A 21129-nucleotide genomic window follows, 5' to 3' on the forward strand; every position below is an offset into this window, starting at 1 on the left:
CTGTGCATGAGCCCCGAGATGTATCCTGGGGAGATCCGATAGTTTACTTAAAGGGGTTATCCGGGGGAACAAAAATTGCTTTGGGCTTCTGTTTTTATGTGAAAAGACGTCGCTTACAAATGTACTTTAATTTTTAATTCTTTACTGAATCGTGCTGTTCACACCCGGAGAATAATTCCCGGAAGTCCTGTAGATTTCATCATAATGATGATGCGCCGACACAGCCCCCACGTGACTAAGTGCTGGCTTCCTGCGCTGTTCGTGTCAGCGTGTTATCAAGCGCATGACCGCAAAGCGCTTGCACATTTCCCATCGCTGGAGTCCCCAAGTAGAGCATCCGCTAGCGCTCTGCCTGGGGACTCCAGCACTGCTCCTGATGTCACTGTCCATATATGGACAGTCACTTGCTGGAGTCTCCGAGTAGAGCATCAGCTGATACTCTACTAGGGACTCCAGCGATGGGCAATGTGCCAGCCCTTTGCGGTCATGCGCTTGATAACACGCTGACACGAACCGCACAGGAAACCAGCACTCATGTAGGGGCCGTATCGGCGCGTTATCCATATTCAGAAAACTACAGGACTTCCGGGAACGATTCTCCGGGTTTGAACTGCACGATTCAGTACAGAATGAAAAATTAAGTACATTAGTAAGCGACGTCTTTTCACATAAAATTATAAAACCAAAGCACTTTTTGGTCCCCGGATAACTTTGTCCTAACAGTAGTGATGACCCCTTTTAAAGTGGTTATCTGGCTGCAAGTGTAATAAATTAAAAACAATCCGCACTAGGCTACTGTTTCCCCCAGCGATCTGATGCTCTGGCAGTCCTCCTGGTGTTTGTTTACATGCGGGCAGCATGTGGCCGGTGCAGCCAGTCAGAGACCTCAGTTCATGTGTTGTATTCCTGGCATAAACACTCAGCAATGGGCGACATGATGCCAGGAATAAAACACATCAACGCTGAGCCCTCTGTCTTCAGGGGCCACATGTAAATAAGCTCCAGGAGGACCGCCGAAGCGTCAGCGATGGATTGCCAGGGGAAAGAATTGGTAAAAACTCTGGGGTTTTTTTGTTTTTTAGGACGTCTGCAACTTTTTGTAAAAAAAAACAAATACATTTAACAACCCGGATTAGGCTATGTTCACACTGAGTTTTTTGCAGGCGGAATTTCTGCCTCAAAATTCCGTTTGGAAGTTTGAGGCAGATTTTCCTCTCCCTGCACGCCGATTTTCGTGGCGTTTTTTGCCCGCGGCTATTGAGGGCCGCGGGCATAAACGCCCGAAGATAGGGCATGTCCCTTCCTTCTCCCGCAAGGCGTTTTTACCGCTCGCGGGGAAAAAACCTCCCCCGCCTCCCATTGAAATCAATGGGAGGCATTTTAAGGCCATTTGTGATGAGTTTTGCGGTGCGGTTTCCGCGTCAAAAAAAACTCAGTGTGAACATAGCCTAACTCTTTTAAAAAAGCAACTGCTCCTCTTTTCATGAAAAGGTCACTGGACCTCCTGCATAAACAACTGTAGTAATGAAATGTTTACCTGTCAACCAATCGCATTCCAGATTTTGATTGGTTGCCATGGGCAATATTGACAAGTTTTTACACATAGGTCTCTTTTTAGTCTTTTCTATACAGTAAAATGTGTATGTTTAGTGTTTTTGACCTGCTACCGTGTAAATGTGTGTCATTGGGGGGGGTCTCATAATTTTATTTTTGGAGTAATGAAGTGGAGTATGTTTAGATTTCCAGTCTTAAAGAGGCTCTGTCACCACATTATAAGTGTCCTGTCTCCTACATAAGGAGATGGGCGCTATAATGTAGGTGACAGCAGTGCTTTTTATTTTAAAAAAACGATCTATTTTGACCACTTTATTAGCGGTTTTAGATTTATGCTAATGAGTTGCTTAATGCTTCATTCATGAGTTGCTTCATTCACGCCTCTTCATTGATTTACTCCGCGCATAGGGATCCTGTTAGATCCTTATGTGCTGTCTTATACTAACACATTAACAATACTGGAGTGTTTAGACAGTGAATAGACACAATCCCTGCACTTCGTTACTCTGTCTGTGGTAGTTACAGCAGAGGACGTGTAATCTCGCGAGATTACGCTATAAATGACAGGTTACAACGAGATCACGCTTCCTCTGCTGTAACTACCATAGAAACAGTAACGAAGTGCAGAGATTGTGAATAGACATCCCGTGGAATGTCTATTCACTGTCTAAACACTTCAGTATTGTTAATGTGTTAGTATAAGACAGAACTTAAGGATCTAGCAGGATCCCTATGCGCTGAGTAAATGAATGGAGAGGAGTGAATGACGCTGATTGGTCAGATTGGTGCGTACCTGTGGGTGGCGGCACGCTGTGTGTCTGCAGTGACAGAAGCTGGGTGGGAACGATGAGGTCACCCACAGGTCCTTCAACCTTGGCGTCGGAAGAGAGAAGACACATCGGCTCCAGGCGTCAGAGTGTACAGTTGAATCTGCAGCAGCATCACCGTGTGCAGGTAAGCATAGTTAACTCCCTAGAGACGAGCATATTACCTTCTCGGACGGCAGGAGCCCATGTATCTTCTCTGTCCGACGCCAAGGTTGAAGGACCTGTGGGTGACGTCACGCTGTGTGTCTGCAGTGAAAGAAGCTGGGTGGGAATGATGGGAAGTGCATGACGCTGATTTGTCGGTGTCATACACTTCTATTCACAACGCCCAGTTGGTAAAAACACAATACACGCCAAGTTGGTAAAAAGAGAAAACACGCCCATTGAAAAGCTCATTTGCATAAATATAAAAGTGCTCATAACTTGGGCAAAAATGATCATTTTTCAAAAAAAAACAAAAACGTTGCAGTTATCTACATTGCAGCGCCGATCACATGCAATAGGAGATAGGGATTTGATAATCTGGTGACAGAGCCTCCTTAAGAGTGTTTGTATGGAGAAAAAATAGGTATATATGTATGAAAGCGTCTAAAGGTTCGTAACGAAAGGTTGCGTTTGCAGAAATTTGCTTTAATGGTCTGTCAAGATCATTTATTAATTTAGTAATATTGCTTTTGAAGGGGTAGAGGTCTGATGCTGTGACTGCCAATCACAGGAACTGGGGGTAATGCGGCATCATGAGGCTCAATTGAGCCTCGGGCCCCATTCAAGTACACGTCTGCTGTATAAACTGTTTGGGGACTGAGTTTCCTGTATTACAACCTGCAGACTGATGTCTGTAAGGCCGAACTCAGACAACTGTAGTATACGTCCGTGTGACGGCCTTTAAAACAACAGCCGTCACACGGACGCATGGATTTCAATGGGGCCGTTGTTTCAGGGTTCTGCTGTTTTCACGATACCCTTGATAGACTCAAGTCTATGAGGCATGGGTGCAACTCGGACGTGAAAAACTGCAGTTTTTCACGGCAAAGTTTGCACTTGTTCGTGTGAACCTGGTCTAAGGCTGAGTTCACACCTGCGTTGTTGTTTTATAGTTCTGCTCCGTCAGAGGAGCAATACAAGGGAATAACAGAAGCAACAGTTATGCTGCGCAACGGACACCGCTAACTGACGGAACCCATTGACTTTTTAATGTCCTGGCAGAACAAAGGTTTGGGCACGTTGAAATCCAAAATACCTGATCATAGTCTTTCCCCCAGATATCTGCGGGATCCACCAATTGTGAATGTATATTGGCAGTTTTAGGGGATATTCACACACAGCGGTAATCGCGCAGTCGATGTCCACCATTACTACGCTGCAAAAACATTGTCAAACGCTTATGGATTTTCTTGTGGTTTTGAACACCAAAGGAACGCTTTAAAAACGGAGGAAATTTTTGACATAAATCACATTCCAGCCCACAATGTTTAGGTGGCGCTGCGTGTGAATATACGTTTAAACAGGTCAGAGAATCATATTATGCATTTCAGAAGAATGCAATAACGTAACATGTTGTGTAGGTGCGCTCCAAATCTGTGTGTGATCTTTAGTTTTAAAGTTCTCCCCCCCCCCCCCCCCTCCAGGTATTAATAGGGGTTCACCGGTTTATAGAAATAAAGTGTAATCGTTGTATAATGTAAAGTTCTGCAACTTTCCAGGTTCTTTGTGTCGGACCTCCCCCCTTTTTAATTAATATCTCTGCTTGTGATTTGTGAATATTAATGGGTATCCTGATCATATGTAAGGGCTCATGTGTTCAGCCTCGTTACGACTCCGTTTTAGGCCTGCCGTAATGGTGCGTACAATTCCATTGGAGGCATAAGTTTTCTTTTTTTGGGGGAAAGGGGGTTCTGTCAGATTGCGCATGTACGAAAAAGCAAGCGATTTACTGTGAGCAGCTGCTACGTGTGTTCATACCCTGAGGCTGGTTCCACGCTGTGTTCTTTTGTTGCATTTTTGAAATGCTGAAAAAGAAAAATGCAACTGAAAATTGCCCATGCGTTTTACAAACTGTTCCAGCTGTAAGCCCTTGACTACTAAATTGAAAACCAGTTTACAGCTAAAACGCATGCGCTTTTTAGATGCGTTCTTCAAAAACTCAAAATGAGAACCCAGACTAAGACCTCATGTCCTATTTTTTTGGTGCGGGTCATTTCTACGACCCGTACACCTTCCCGTCAATTAATATATATATATATATATATATATATATATAATTTATATATGTGTCCGTGGGCCATAGAAATGAGTGGATCTGTATTTGTGGATAAAAATTACGGTCGTGTGCATGGAGCCTAATAGTGAGTCTCTGTACCTGTGGGTGATCAGGAGCTGATCAGTTTTGCCTGGTGACGGCCCACAGGTGATATACAAACAGCAGCCGTCCTGCAGTAGTGTCACAGCTAAGAACCATACACTGTTTTACTGGAAATTGCTGTGGTTTGCGGTTTTCGCCTGCACGTCTTGTAGAGGTGGTTCCAATGTGTTTTACCTGTACGATCCACGCAGCGCAAAACTGCTGTAAAACCATGTGCGGGTTTGCCGTGCGGTTCTCTGTCACGTGGCATTCTAGTGCATCACGGCCGACATGTTTACAGGCACAGAAGAAGCAATTAAGATGAAGTGGTCTTCGTCAAAAGATTAAAGAGAACTTGTCAGCAGTTTTGACCTCACAAAACTGTTGACCGCACTATATAGAGGAAGGGAGAGCAATGTAACCATACCTGGAGTGATGGTCCCGCAGGTTGACCGAGAAATCATAGTGCTGTTACTGAGAGCGAAGGGACTGGGTAGCATTCGGTGCAGAGAACCCGCCTCACTGAACATGGATGGGCCTCCTCTGTGGCACTTGCCAGTGCAGTCACGGGGACATTAAACCATGGAATTGCCGGTCATGCAACATGCATGACCATCATTACAGGTATGCTTACTCTGCTTTCCCCGTCCTCTCTCTAGTGCTGACGGGTTCCCTTTTGAAGAGGACCTGTGAACTCCCCTGACATGTGTTTTAGTAAAAACTTGTATTCCCCATAAAATAGCAATTTTGGAGCGTCGTCTTTTAGAACTGTGTTGCGTCGTTCCTCTGTTGTTCTTCCTGAATATTTATGACTAACTGGGTGTTGCCATTACCCTTGTCAAACTGGTGGTCCCTACAATCTGAGACTGTGAGCACTAAGAGTTCAAGTGACCCCCACACCCACCCAGTTAATTTATTTATTAGTTTCTAGGAGGACTATCCAGAATTATTATTTAATGGCAAATACAATTATTTACTAAATCAGACATGTCAGAAGAGGTGACCGGTCCTCTTTATGAAAATTGGCAATGGTAGCTCTCACCCCTAGGCTAAGTGCATTTTTCAAAGAATCTGAGGCTGAAATGCAGATTTCTGCCATGGATTTACCAGTGGATCCTGTAGTTGTATTGTAATTCAATAGTGTTTTTCTGTACGTAATGAACGTGCTGTGGATTTTAAATTCTGCATCGCATTCATTAGTGCATGTGGATTTTTTCCGCTGCATAAAAATGGGGTTGCAAAAACCTTATTCACTTGCATTAGATGAGAAATGTCAGCAGATTTCTTGAGGATTGAGGCCTCATGCACACGACCGTAAAAACTCCCGTTATTACGGGTCGTAATTACGACCCCTAATAACGGGCTCATAGACTTCTATTGGCGACGGGTGCCTTCCCCTTTTCTCACGGGAAGGTGCCCGTGCCGTTGAAAAAGATAGAACATGTCCTATTTCAGGCCGTAATAACGGCACGGACAGTCCATAGAAGTCTATGGAGCTCTCGTAATGACGGGTGGCTACATGTGTGCACCCGTCATTACGGCAGCGTTGCTAAGCGACGTCAGTAAATAGTCACTGTCCAGGGAGCTGAAAGAGTTAACTGATCGGCAGTAACTCTTTCAGCACCCTGGACAGTGACTACCGATCAGTATAAACCTGTAAAAAATAAGACGTTCATACTTACCGACAACTTCCTGCTTCCGCCAGTCCGGTCTCCCGCCCGTTGCCTTGGTGACGCGTCCCTCTCGACATCCGGCCCGACGTCCTGGATGACGTTTCAGGCCATGTGACCGCTGCAGCCAATCACAGGTCAATCACAGGCTGCAGCGGTCACATGGACTGCCGCGTCATCCAGGGATGTCGGGCTGGATGTGAAGAGAGGGACGCGTCACCAAGACAACGGCCGGGTAAGTATGAATTTCTTTAACTTTTATTACAGAAAAGGCTGTCCCTTCTCTCTATCCTGCACCGATTAGTGCAGTGCTATTTTGCCGCCAAAAACGTGCTCGTAAATACGGGTGGAATACGTGTGACACCGGACCCATATTTACGGGCACGGATTCGTAAATACTGGTGCAAAACGGGTGGAATACGTGTGACACCGGACCCGTATTTACGCCAGTATTTACGGGTGGGAAAAAATACGGTCGTGTGCATGAGGCCTTAGGCGTGGAATCCTGAACGTGTGAACATGGCCTTATGGCGCTTTTTGCTGCAGTTATTGCAAAATAGACGTGTGACCTGGATGGACTAGCACTTTAATTCCATAGATATATTTTGGAAGTGTCCCCCCCCCCCCAGCATATACCTCCAATGGAAGGATTGTGAACAGGGCCTAAAATAGTTTATTTCTGATAATTAGTAGTAATAAAATACTAGTTGACCACATGTAAGTGCTCTCATACCCAGCAACCGTATTGGTAAATGTCCAGTGGCCCTTCCATGTGTTCTGGGTTCAATGTTTGATATATTACATCTGTATCTGCCATAACCACCTACTATGGTCTTCTCTTTAGTCAAGTGTTTTTTCTGTATTATCTTTTTTTTTTTTTTTTCTTGCACTTTCTATTCATTTTCTTTTTTTTTTCTATTAATCTTCCTTTTCTTTAGTCCACTGACAAACCAGGGAACACAGCAGCAAGCCCAGAAGAACTATGGTATCACATCGCCGATCAGTTTAGCGTCTCCTAAGGAAACTGATTGCACCCTCACACAGAAACTCATAGAAACGTTGAAACCTTTTGGTGTGTTTGAAGAGGAGGAAGAATTACAAAGGAGGTGAGAATCACTTGGCCACAAGTAGCTAAAACTACAGTACAGCTTGTCCTATGTACTACATGCTGCAGCTTATATATCAAAGATTTATAAAATTGTAATGGTACTTAATATAACCGGCTATGGCAGTTCTGGCGATTTAAAGTCTGTGACGAGCAGTGAAATGGCCTGATACCTCCGGGCTCAACTTGCATGTGTTGTTTTATATTGACCTACTACAATGTCCCGTTCCATCCGATTTCCTTTGCCAGAAAAACAGATTCCATTATAAGTCAAAGAGATCTATTAGAATCTGTTACAAAAAATATATATAGTATCTGTGACGGGTGCTTTAAAAATGGAAGCCATGACTCCAATCTAAACAGAGCCATAGACACCGCATTGTGATAGGACAGTTGTTTTGTTACGTCGTCCGTCTAATGATCCGGCATTATGCTTTGTATTGTTGCTTTCTGGGATGTTTATATTCACATAGGCGTTGCATTACCTTGATTATTTTATAGCCAATGTATTTTTGTCCGTTGTAGAGAATTTTAAAATTCTTTACTCTCTTCTTTTACAGAATTTTAATTTTGGGGAAACTGAACAATTTGGTTAAAGAATGGATTCGTGAGATAAGTGAACTGAAGGTAAGGTCGCAGCAATATCAAATACTCACATGAGTCACTTGCTCACTACTTGTGTATTAAGACCTGTTAAGGAGATTCTAACCACTCTTCACCTTTGATTTTCCAAAGGGTCTGTGAAAAATTAGAGCTGTAATCTGATTGGTTGCTATGGGCATCTACTACACTTTTCCCTTGCATTAATTTCGCGTAATCTCCGCATTGTGTTTGCAATACTTTATAAACTCAGACGGCTATCGGATATCACATTTATTATAAGCAGTTAAACAATACGTCTTGAGATACATAGACTTTACAGTGTATAATAGTTATTCTTCTTTCTAACATTTTCTTTATTTCATTAGAATTTACCGCAGTCTGTAATTGAGAATGTCGGAGGCAAGATATTTACTTTTGGGTCATACAGATTGGGCGTCCATACAAAAGGTACATACATTTCATCTGAAGCTGGGTTATGACCATGATCTATCTTAACTACAAAGTCTGTAAAGCCGAATTGAACATTGACCTCTTGACATTATTTTATGTTACATTTTTTTAGTTGAAAGATCTTTTAAGGGGTTGTCCACATGACAATCCCTACTTGTTAGGAGGCTCCCTTGACAATAAACAGATCAAAACAATGACCCCTTCTTGGACAACTGTAATCTGTGGGGAAACCTGGCAGTAAGTCTTTAGTTTCCCTGCAGTGCCACCACTGGAGAAACGAAGCATTACACCATGCCTAATCAAATCGTTGAGAAGTCTGTGTAATACAGGGCAGGTCCTCCAAAGCGAGAGACGTTATTTGTAACTGATCTCCACCCGGGTTAAGAGACGAGTATCTTGAACAAAGGTAATACGTTTTCTACGGGACATTAACGTGTAACTTGTTTGCAGGTGCTGATATTGATGCCTTGTGTGTGGCACCCAGACATGTCGACAGAAGCGACTTTTTTTCTTCCTTTTATGATAAATTGAAGTTGCAAGATGAAGTGAAGGATCTTCGTGTAAGTGTGGCCCAAAGTTTAACACTAACCTGTATGGTTTTGCTTTTTTAATTAACAAAATTGTTTAATTGTAATGGTTTTATCCTGGAAGATATGCTTAGAAGTCTCCTAAAGAGTTACGTGCCGTTCTATGTCCTATTTTTCCCAAATCCGACAGATATTCTTTGCTTTCTTTTGGTATGTCTCATTCTTCTAAAAGATTATAAAAACCAATATAGATCCCAATAATCATCCGATTCGTGGATGTCGACAAATGGTCTGGTAAGGAGCAGGGGATGATGGCCAGCTGCTCATCTTCTCACCCCTGTAGTAAAGAGAAAAAGACCGCGCGCACTCACTCACTCCATGGCAAAAGTTCCTGTATCCCTCCTCCTGGGATCACTGGAGGGTGTACAGGGGAGAAGTGACTGAACTTCCTGCTCTCACGTGCAGCCTCCCTCCTTCCACCCTTCCGTTACAGAGATACTGTATAATGCACTTGGAGCTTTGATCTGGGTACCATTTAAAAGCTAAGATTCCGGGCCTTAAAATAATACCAAGAAGCTCATCTCCTTATGTTCTAGCTGCAGAAAACGTTTAAACTCATGACACATTACATACGTCCTGGGCAGTGAAAGGGTTAAACTTGGCGCACTCGTGAACACATGCAGCATAATGTAATTCAAAGATATATAAATCTAGTTCTAGATCCAATAACTTGTAAGCCTAGTGCCTGGTATGTATTCCTCTGCCACTGGACTTCCTAAATAACTATTAATGCTATGAAAAAAACACACTAGGCCTTATTCAGACACATTTGTTTCATATCCGTGCGCTGTCCCTTTATATAACAACCAGCACACCGACCTAATCAATTCAATGGGGATATTCACATGTCCGATTTATTTTTTTTAAATTTCACACAGCGTATGTCCGTTGCGTGAAACTCACTGCATGTCCTATTTTGGTCCGTTTTGGCAGACCACGTCGCCAATTGAAGTCAATGGCTGTGTGAAATACACGGGCGACATCTGTGTGCTGTCCATGTTTTTCAACACCAGTTGTGGATGCAAAACGGACACTCGAAGGAATAAGGCCTAAACCACCAGAAATTAACTGTAGTAGCAAATCTCAAGGGAAATGGAAGAAGGGTCAAGATATGTGGTTTATTGAGAATAAAAATGTACTTTTATTGTAAATGTTTAAAAAATGTATGGATTCCACATGTTTAGTTTTTGTATTTGTGCTTCTAAATTATTTAATGTGCATGACACAATTAGTATTTTATTGTGCTCAAAGGCTATGGACACCTTTGCACTGACATTGTTCATTTGCTTCCTAAATGCGTAACGAAAGACATTTAATAGTCTACATTAAAAAGTTCCTACCATTTTGCTCCTGTACATGGCTAGCTGTATTGCTGATTTTGACATAGCTCTTCCTGTTCCTGGCGGTGTAGTTTCACTTTGCGTTCCCGCTCCCTTTTTTTTTAGTGTTCAAGAGAGCAGCAGGGAGGGGCAGGAGGTTATACATGTCAGATAGTGGAGAGGGGAAGTATCCAAGTGTTTAGGGAGGGCAGATCACACAGGTTTAACTATCAGAATGTAGTTAGGGGGGAGGGTACACATGAGGAGAGGGTGAATCACAGTGGCTTTATATGTGTGTAGAGAGAAAGTAGAACACCCATGGCAGAGGGGAGAGGGTGAATCACAGAGACTATCTATTGATAGAGAACTCACTGCAGGATGAGAAGCATCCCTCATATACTGTATAAAGAGAAAGCCGTACGGGGATAAAGCTGTGCCGATGCATGAGTTATTGAAGGCCGCAGAATCCTGGACTCAGACCTCACATAGGAGCAGTTTGCAAATATAAGGATAAAATTTCAGCCTAAAATTCAGTACAACGTTTTATTTTTTTTTCATTACGGTCACTACGAACAGATGTAAAAATCATTTTCCCATGTCAGAAATGTCAATAGCCTTTAACTCCACAGGCAACCTTCGTGATTTATTATAACGTTTTTGTTCCCTCTTTTATAGGCTGTGGAAGAAGCATTTGTACCTGTGATCAAGCTTTGCTTTGATGGGATAGAGGTAACCAGTTTTTTTTTTTGTTTTTTTTCTGTCTTTGTTAAATGCGTTGTCAAGTCTTATTTGGCATCTCCAGCTGCCACATTTGAGGTTTTCCTACTACAACTAAACCTACAGGAGTGTAAAGATCCTCTGCATCAGGGAGGGCCGCAATTGGCCTCCAGTCACGTGACCTCACGTCTTTAAAGAGGCTCTGTCACCAGATTATAAGTGCCCTATCTCCTACATAATCTGATTGGTGCTGTAATGTAGATAACAACAGTGGTTTTTATTTCGAAAAACGATCAATTTTGAGCAAGTTATGCACAATTTTAGATTTCTGCTAATGATTTTCTTAATAGACAACTGGGCGTGTTTTTACCTATTGACCAAGTGGGCGTTGTAAAGAGAAGTGTATGACGCTGACCAATTAGCGTCATACACTTCTCTCCATTCGTGTACTCGGCACACCGTGATCTTGCTAGATGACGCTGTGCTGTCACTTACTCACACTAATTTTACTGAAGTGTCTTGAGAGTGAATAGACATCGCTTTTAGCCAGGACGCTATGTCTATTCACAATCCCGACACTTCGGTAACATTTGTGTGTGACTTACTCACACAGCACATCGAGATCACGCTTGCTGTCATTAAGGCCCACACAAACGTTACCGAAGTGTCGGGAGTGTTAATAGATATCGCGTCCTTGCTGGAGGTGATGTCTATTCACTCTCAAGACACTTTAGTAAAGTATATGTGTGAGTGACAGCACAGCGTGATCTAGCAAGATCACGATGTGCTGAGTACATGAATGGAGAGGTGTACAACGCCCACTTGGTCAAAAAGTAAAAACACACCCAGTTGTCTATTAAAGTCATTAGCATAAATCTAAAATAGGCCAAAATTGGTCGTTTTTCTAAATAAAAAACACGGTTATCTACATTACAGCGCCGATCACATTATGTAGGAGATAGGGCACTTATAATCTGACCGAGCATGTTTAAGTTCTACTGTAATCCTATCCGTGTTTTCGAAAAGTCTTAAAAATTCACAAAGTAAACGCTGAAGTAATGAAAGTTAATGGTCATGCCTCCCAAAAATGGCTCTCCTCTCCTACTGAGTTATGTGTTTTAGGTGGCATGAAATGCAATATTAATGCTTTAGTAAATTATGAAACGTGAGGAATACTATTACGTTAAAGTTTGCGATGTATTGTCATTGTATTGGGGGGTTCTGTTCAAGCTCCGGTTATCGGCTTCTGTCATAATAATCCTTTTTATCCTGTCTGTATGGATACAAGTTTATTTGTCTTTATTAAATATTTGTTCTGTTGCTTCTATTTGCATTTGCTGCGCCTTTTTCTAATATCGTTTCCATTTCAGATTGATATTTTATTTGCAAGACTTGCACTTCAGACAATTCCTGAGGACTTGGACCTACGAGATGATAGCCTGTTGAAAAATTTAGACATAAGATGTATACGGAGTCTTAATGGCAAGTGCTCCGTATAAGTTATTGCTTTCTGAAATTGTTATTTTTCATTTATTTGAAATGGGGTGAAAAATTTATAAATTAACGAAACACTGCTAGCATCTTTTTCTAATTAAAGGAACACAGAGTAAATGGGAGATAATCTTGCCCACACTGTTTGTTTCAGGAACATGCACAATTCCAGTCTTGTAGAAATCCGGCAGAGGACACGGGTTTATTTCCTGCTGACCTTTTCCATTTTCGACTTAATAGTAGCCAAGAGGGAGGGGCTTAACAATCCTTGTTTCCTACTGCTGACAGGGCGAGGGGAGGCTTCTGCTGTAGCCAGTTTCCTTAGAGCCAGCCAAAGGATTGAGGAGGAGGAAAATGGCTGATCTGGAACACACAGAAGAATTCTTCATAAATTTCTCAATATTAATTGCAGTATGAGATAAAATAGGATCAAAGGAAACAAATCAACTTTACAAATAGTCTGTTAAATAATCCTACTGTTTTGTGTGCACAGCCCCCAGGCGTCTTCATGGTTACATATATGGTTAAAGTCCTACTCCCATCTGTCCCGTACTGCAGGACCAGACTACACAGGGAATGTTTCTAGTCCCTAAGCATGTGGACGCCTAGATCTGCAAAGGACCTGTATACACAAAACAGTAGATGCATTGCAGCAGTACAATAAAATAAAATTGCAAAGGAATACCCTTTACATTTATACTATGTGCTACATAATTATCCTTTGCAAGTTAAACATGCAACACTCCATTTATGTTTTGGTACCTTAAACTCACATTTGCGTAAGTAGCTATATTTTTATCCCTTTTTATTATTTCTTCCTCAGGTTGCAGAGTAACCGACGAAATCCTCCATTTAGTACCTAACATTGATAACTTCAGGTTAACTTTGAGAGCAATCAAACTATGGGCCAAACGTAAGTTACAGCAAAACTCAATGGGGGAGAGGTATCAAAACTGGTGTATAGGAAAAGTGGAGTAGTTTGCCCCTAGCAACCAATCAGATTCCACCTTTCATTTTTCAGAGGCTCTTTGGAAAGTGAAAGCAGGGACCTGAGTAGTCATTGGCAACTGCTCCACTTTTTTCCTTTGCACAAGTTTTGATAAATGTCCCCAATTTTATTTTATTGACATCTGACAAACTCTGTTAATACCCATCTGTTTTCCCTTCTATAGGCCATAATATATATTCCAACATCCTAGGATTTCTAGGTGGTGTTTCCTGGGCTATGTTGGTGGCGAGGACATGCCAGTTATATCCAAATGCAATAGCATCCACACTCGTGCATAAGTTTTTCCTGGTATTTTCCAAATGGTGAGTTTCAAAATTGGTGTGTGTATATAATGTCTGGCTCTGTTTAAGGCATCCGTTGCAAAGTCCTACAAATTACTCCTGACATCTGCCGCCCACAAATGCAGCTGTATGGAATACAGTTGGAAATGATCCCCATAGCCCATAAATGTATACATGGTAAACTATTGTTTTAAAATAGAGATTTAGGATTATGTATTCAAGTACAGTCATTTACTTTGTCGTTTTATAATCTTTTCTTTTTAATTACTATAGTTATACCTAATGTATGTATTTCTTCCTATGTAGGGAATGGCCGAATCCAGTTTTGTTGAAGCAGCCAGAAGAGTGTAATCTTAATTTGCCTGTTTGGGACCCAAGGGTCAGTATACCATGTTAGATTTTAAAATTAAAGGGATTTTCCAGGATTAAACAATTATGTTGTGCTGGTGCAAAGTTCATTTCTTTACTGCTGAATGTAATAAGTGGCTGTTGTATGATCCTGACCTGGGAGCCAACTACAAGTGATTATGATCTTGCCACAATATTTCTGGTGGTTCTAAAGTTTTCACTGTAAAAAAAAATACAAATAGCAATTGATGCCATGTGGTTATGACTCCTATACCAAGTTTCATTAAAGCTATGGCATCCCTAATGCCTTTGGTGTATAATAGTGTCTGTAGCAGCCAACTAGTAGCGAGCTCAAAGGGGTTGTGCCAAGATCAAAATGTATCACCTATCCCTAGTATGGGCTATAAATGTCTGATCGCTGGAACCCCCACTGATCACTAGAATCAAGCTCCCTGTTGCTCCTCACTGCATGACCACAGTATGGAGAACTTTAAATGGAGCGGCAGGGCGCATGCTCGACTCCACTCCATTAAAAGTCTATGGTACTGACTGAGACAGCAGAATACAGCGCTTGACTGTCTTCATCAACCACATGGACCACCACTCCATTTAGAGTTCTCCAAACTGCGGCCATGGGGTAGGGGGCTCGGGACCCCTATTCTAGTGATTGGTGGGTGTCCCAGTGATCAGACCTTTATCACCTAACCTGTGGATAGATGATAAATGTTTATCTTGGCACAACCCCATTTATGCAACGAGCTAAAGAGCCACATGTGGCTACCAAGCCAGTTGAAGGACACTACTTTAGGCTTTAAGCCCCCAACTGGAATTCATAAATGCAAACAAAAAATGTCGATACGTCCCTCAGGAATAGTACCTTAATGCTTTTTTTTTTTTTTTTCCCCCCCCGAAAGTCAAGGGTCAAGAATGCAATACACCTTAGCCTATCGTCACATCTGTGTCAATATTTCCATTTTTGTTCCGTCATAGGTACAGACAAAATGAAATTAAAGCGGCTCTGTCACCACATTAGTGCCCCTTCTCCTACATAATCTGATCGGCGCTGTAATGTAGATAAGTGTTTTTTTTATTTTGAAAAACTCCTTTTTGACCAAGTTATGAGCAATTTTAGATTTATTCTTATTACTTAATGCCCAACTGGGCGTTTTTTAACTTTTGACCAAGTGGGCGTTGTGAAGAGAAGTGTATGACGCTGACCCATCAGTGACAAATCAGCGTCATACACTTCTCTCCATTCATGTCCATTTGTACTCAGCACAGCGTGATCTCGCTGTGCTGTCACATACACCCACATTAACTTTACTGAAGTGTCTTGAGAGTGAATAGACATCACCTCCAGCCAGGACGCGATGTCTATTCACACTCCCGACACTTCGGTAAAGTTTGTGTGGGACTTAATCGCTGCACATCGTGATCTCGCTGTGCAGTCATTCCTAGCGTAATCTCGCTAGATCGCAGCAATTAAGTCTCACAGAAACTTTACAGAAGTGTCGGGATTGTGAATAGACATTGCGTCCTGTCTGGAGGCAATGTCTATTCACTCTCAAGACACTTCAGTAAAGTGAGTGACAGCACAGCGTGATCTCGCGAGATCACGCTGTGCTAAGTACAAATGGACATGACTGGAGAGAAGTGTATGACGCTGATTGGTCAGCGTCATATACTTCTCTTTACAACGCCCACTTGGTCAAAAGTAGAAAAACGACCAGTTTCTAAAATCTAAATCTAAAATTGCTCATAACTTTCTCAAAAATTATCGTTTTTCAAAATAAAAAAAACACTTATCTGCATTACAGCGCCGATCACATTATTTAGGAGAACTTATAATGTGATGACAGAGCCTCTTTAACGAGTGAGCTGGATCCGCCACATGATGGAACCCATTGACTTTAATGGGTTCCATCTCGTTTCCGTTGTTTACTTGGACACTATAGCGCTGCATGCTGCGCTATTTTGTATTGGATTTTTGGCTGAATCTGCAACGATGGCTTCTAATGGAGGTTACATCACAGATATGGACGAGACATTAAATTATATTAACAAATGACTACTGCAGATGTAAAAAAAAAAAATGGACTTCTTACTGAAGTAGTTGGCTTTTAAAAGGTCCTTTAGAGTCTAGAATGCAAACGTGAGCTTCTGCTTTTCTATACAGGTGAATCCCAGTGACAGATACCACCTCATGCCCATCATCACACCAGCCTACCCTCAGCAGAATTCTACCTACAATGTGTCTGTTTCCACACGAATGGTTATGGTTGAAGAATTCAAACAAGGTACGTTCTGAATGTGTAGAAAATGCCAGGATTCTTGTTCTTCCCACTGACACAATCCTGTAGCGGTTATAGTTTCTCGCTTGATTTCAGAATGACAATCTAAAATGATTGAAATATATAAAGATACAATTTTATATATATATATATATATTTTATTTATTTTTTTAACTACTTTCCCCCCATTCCATCAGGATTGGCGATCACAGATGAGATCTTACTGGGTAAAGCAGATTGGTCCAAACTTTTTGAAGCTCCAAACTTCTTTCAGAAATACAAGTATGTATATTATAATCTGTCTGCGCTGATTGGTAGGGAAGGAATTAAAAATAAAACAAAAATAATTTCTTTAATGAGGTATGTGTGGAGTATAATTCTTTTCAATGACATTGTTTGAGTTTGCTCACCAGTGACCAGTTAAATACATAAAACACATGTACTAAACTCCCTGCTTATTTCCTGGTGGCATTCAAGTGAACAGTCAGCTGATCTGGTTGAAGTGCGAAGCATGAAGGCTGTGAGTTTAATTGCAAAACTAAAGGATTACAGAATAACATTGGGCCCTGTTGGTTGCAGTGATACTTAGTGGGTTATAGACATGTTTTTAATAAGGAGGACAATTCAGTCTTGTAAGGCAAGACTTCTACTGGTTGCATGTGGTCTCCATGAGCCAATCACAAGTATTTATCATGGAAAGGGGAGCGATTTAGGAGAATAGTATTGTTTATTTGACATACAAAAACTGCTCCACCTTCTGTTGCCATAGGTACAGTTGTATGGGTCCCTGGTCTTACTAAATACCTATTTTGGCCCTCACTATGTACACCTTTGAAGACGTGTTTGTTTTTTTATAAAAATGTGTATCAGTGTAATTGCATCTTTCTAATTGTGATCAGTAACAGCTCGATCCTATCTTAAGTTCATAACTTGGATGTTATCGATAAGCGGTGGATCCTGACCCGCTAACCTGACTGATTCAGGTCTCAAAGCTAGATACAGCTGTTCTGTATACAAAGCAGCTGTATCACGAAAAAAAATGAATAAATAGTAACTAGGAAGTTGCACCAAACAGTGTTTGGTGCAACTTTTGAATTACTTTATATTAATTTTGTGATGCACGTTTTTATTAAAAAAAATAACAAAAAAAGGTTTTCATAGGTGTGCATTGCCTTTTTAAAGCAGTTATTCGGGGACCAAAAATTGCATTGTAATAATATAATTATGTGAAACTGAGTAACTTACTAATCTACTTTAATAAAAAATTCTGTACTAAATGGTGCAGTTCAAACCTCATGAATTATTCAGGAAGTGCTGGAGTTTTTCTAATCGTGATGACGCTCCGACACGGCCGCACATGACAGCGCTCTTGCTTCATGTGCTGTTCGTGAACATGACCGCAAGGGGCAGTCACATTGCCTATTGCTTGAGTCCCGGAGCAGAGCATCAGCTAGCGCTTTGACCGGGGACTCCAGCTCTGCTCCCGATGTCCATATTTGGTCAATTCAGGGGTTTCCCATCACTTGAGTCCCCAGTGCTGCGGCCCCTTAATTATCAGTAAAGATACTAAGAGTTGGAGCCCCACCACATTAGTGGCCTATCCAAATAATAGGCTTCAATGTTATGTCCTGGTAAAACCGCTTAATATGCAGATAATGTTGATACCCCAATCATCTCCTTGAGCATGAATGAGCAAACTGATTCTAATGTATGAAAGGAAATTCTAATTCCCTGCAGCCTCCCTGCTTATTGGTCATCAGGCTGTAGGCTTATTTAAAGCATACCTCGGCTGCAGACTATAAACTGCCATAAACCACAGTCTACTAAATCTGATTACTAATGCAACATGCATAAAATCCTAACTGCAAGGTATAGATAATAATACACTTTGCTTTGTTTAAAAATGAATGGTTATATAAATAGTTAATGACGTTGACTTGAAATAAGCAGATACTTCTATAGATTTATTTGACCGAGTAGACGGTCAGCGGCTGACAGAGGATCCTGGGGTATAGAATCAATAGTATATTCCTCTTGATTTGCTATGTTATTGCGAAATGGGAATTTATTCAAGCGCGTTAGCAACTAGCTGCTGAAAAGATGGCCGAAAGATGAGGAAAATATATACTGAAGCACACCGCGTGCTCCACACATTATGCTCTAGACCCTGTTCACACTGGCCGAATTTGTTTCAGGGGTGGGGAGATTGATTCTGCTCAGAGCCTGTCCCCCAGGAGCACAGATTAGCAGCAGCACCAAGGGGGACACAGGGAAGCGCAAAAAATTATAAATAAAAAAAATCTATATATCATTTTTTTTTTAATGCCTGAAACATTGCAAATTCAGCATTTCTGGCCTTTTGGTATAGAAATAATTCATGGGATAACCTTTTAAAGCACGAAAAAAACTATTTAGAAGACAAGACGCCTCTGCATATACGCTGCGGTTATTTAGTTTGTAGACGTGAGCTTTAGACCTCCAGTAAAAGCCTCCCATCTATTTGATGATTTTGCCTTCCTTGTATAAACTCCTCTAGAAATGTTATTAAAAATAATTTGCAACTCCCTTTTTTATGTTTGTTATACAGCAATTCTGTTTACCATTACTTTTTTTTTTCCTCTCTCTGCATGCCAGATTTCATGTATTTTGGTTGGGGTTGGCTTGTGTGTGAGAGCTGGTACTGTTGTACTTATTATCTCTGTATGTTATTAGCCAATAAATATACATAAATATGAAAAAAAAAATGAAATGAAAAAAAAAAAAAGCAAATAAGGCAAATGTGTCTGTGTTTTAATTTAGCTTTTTAGGCGCAGGTTTATAGTGAACGTATTGGTTAATGTTAATTAGAGGAGTCTGGTAATTTCTTGAATTGTGCCATGTTCAGAGCCTAATACGCAGGAAGTAAAAGGTAACTTTAGTATAGCAGACTTTTAAGACTGGGTTCCCACATCGCATATTTGTTGCAGGTTTTTTTTTTGTAACCAAAGTCCTAAGTTGATCCAGGGGGAAGAAGAAATAAAAGTTTTTATTTTCTATATTTCCATTTACTTTTAAAACCACTTCTGGCCTTCGTCCAAAAATCTGCAACTAATACATGTGAATCCAGCCTAAAGAACCACTCCAGGCAATAATGCAAATTTTGCCGCGCGCCATAGTTGTATTAAGACGTTGGCCTTTTTACTTCTCGCCACATTCTGAAAGTGGTAAGAAAAGCGACTGCTTTGTTGACAGCAGGTTCGGCATGTCGCTAACACGCAGGATAAAAGTTCATAACTTATGTGATCAATAACAGGTGGATCCTGCGTGAACTGCTGTCACCGAAGCCGTCAGTCCCCCTGACCTGACGGATACAGCTTCTATGTATCAGGATACCTAGAAGCTGTATCTGAAAAATAAATTTATTTTTTTTTTAATAAAAACAAATTACAAAGTTGTGCAAAACACAACGCAATGTTTTAGTAATTTAAAAAAAAGTCTTCAAAGGTTTTCATATCCTTTTTAATTTTGCATTATAGTAGTAGGGAAAAATTAAACCCATATAGTTGTATAAATCCAAGTTATGTCCTCTCTGGTGACTGTCTTTGTGTTTGCCGTTACTATTAGGTCATGTTTTGTAAGTGACATGAGAAGAAAACTGCCGTTTCTTTGGCGTTTTGTGTACACTTATTGGTTTGTTGATCTTTAATAATGTGTGACCATTCGGGGCGCTATCGCGTAAATGGTTTCCTCCGCAGGGATCGGTCACGGCAGACAGACAGACTTCTGTCTGGGTATGGAAGTCTGCCATCTTATACTATTAACGTTATTTAGTTTGCTGTCCTTGTGCTGTCACCGATTTTCCCTTAGTAGGTGATGGGTTGGTTACAAGCGAGGGTGAAAAATGAACTTTTCAATTTGGGGGAGATTTATATGAACTAGTGGAAAGTGGAGTTGCATGTAGCAGCCAGTCAGGTCACTATGGGCAGTCGGTTTTTTTCTTTGCGCACATTTTATTTTTATTTTTTTTATACGTTTCTGCCATATTTTTAGGAAGGGGGTTCTATGGTTTCCTCTTTTAAATACTAGGCAGTCGAACAAAGTGTTTATACTCATTGCAATAAAATAGCATTGTCTTTATCTTTCAAGGCATTATATTATTCTTCTCGCAAGTGCGCCGACCGAAAAACAGCATCTTGAATGGTAAGTAGGATCATCATCCAGCGAGTGTAGTTATTCTTGATGTGTTTGGTAGTCTTTTACTGGTAATGTTTAATCATTTCATAGTGAAAAGTTCTATAGCTTTCTAATTATACTTTGTGTTTCAATTCCTCTACATTTTGGAGATCTCTGTTTGCTGTCTGTGAATGGAAAAACTCTTGTTTACATCCATAGGTTGAAAACCTGCCCTGATTATGTGCTATCAAGGGTGCACGGCTCACTACAAGAAAGAGCTCTGATCCATGTACTTGAAAATGTAAAACCTTTCTGTTTCTGCAGCCGTTGAGGTGTAGTGTTTTTTTGAAGGTGCCAAGCTTGTTAGAGGCCAAGGGTCCTTTT

The 21129-nt window shown here is 41.1% G+C and overlaps 1 protein-coding gene across 1 annotated transcript in view; it reads left to right on the forward strand.

Moving 5' to 3' along the window:
* PAPOLA (poly(A) polymerase alpha) overlaps window positions 1-21129 on the forward strand; it is a 34166-nt gene that overhangs the window by 2541 nt on the left and 10496 nt on the right. Inside the window, exons 2-13 of the mRNA XM_075844006.1 lie at window positions 7331-7498; window positions 8058-8124; window positions 8466-8547; window positions 9001-9110; window positions 11132-11185; window positions 12544-12655; window positions 13488-13577; window positions 13837-13975; window positions 14261-14333; window positions 16479-16599; window positions 16791-16875; window positions 20719-20772. Coding sequence (XP_075700121.1) covers window positions 7331-7498; window positions 8058-8124; window positions 8466-8547; window positions 9001-9110; window positions 11132-11185; window positions 12544-12655; window positions 13488-13577; window positions 13837-13975; window positions 14261-14333; window positions 16479-16599; window positions 16791-16875; window positions 20719-20772 — 1155 coding nt within the window. The remainder of the gene's footprint in view (window positions 1-7330; window positions 7499-8057; window positions 8125-8465; window positions 8548-9000; window positions 9111-11131; window positions 11186-12543; window positions 12656-13487; window positions 13578-13836; window positions 13976-14260; window positions 14334-16478; window positions 16600-16790; window positions 16876-20718; window positions 20773-21129) is intronic.

Source organism: Rhinoderma darwinii, chromosome 12 (genome assembly GCF_050947455.1).
Source record: "Rhinoderma darwinii isolate aRhiDar2 chromosome 12, aRhiDar2.hap1, whole genome shotgun sequence".
Lineage (NCBI taxonomy): Eukaryota > Metazoa > Chordata > Amphibia > Anura > Rhinodermatidae > Rhinoderma > Rhinoderma darwinii.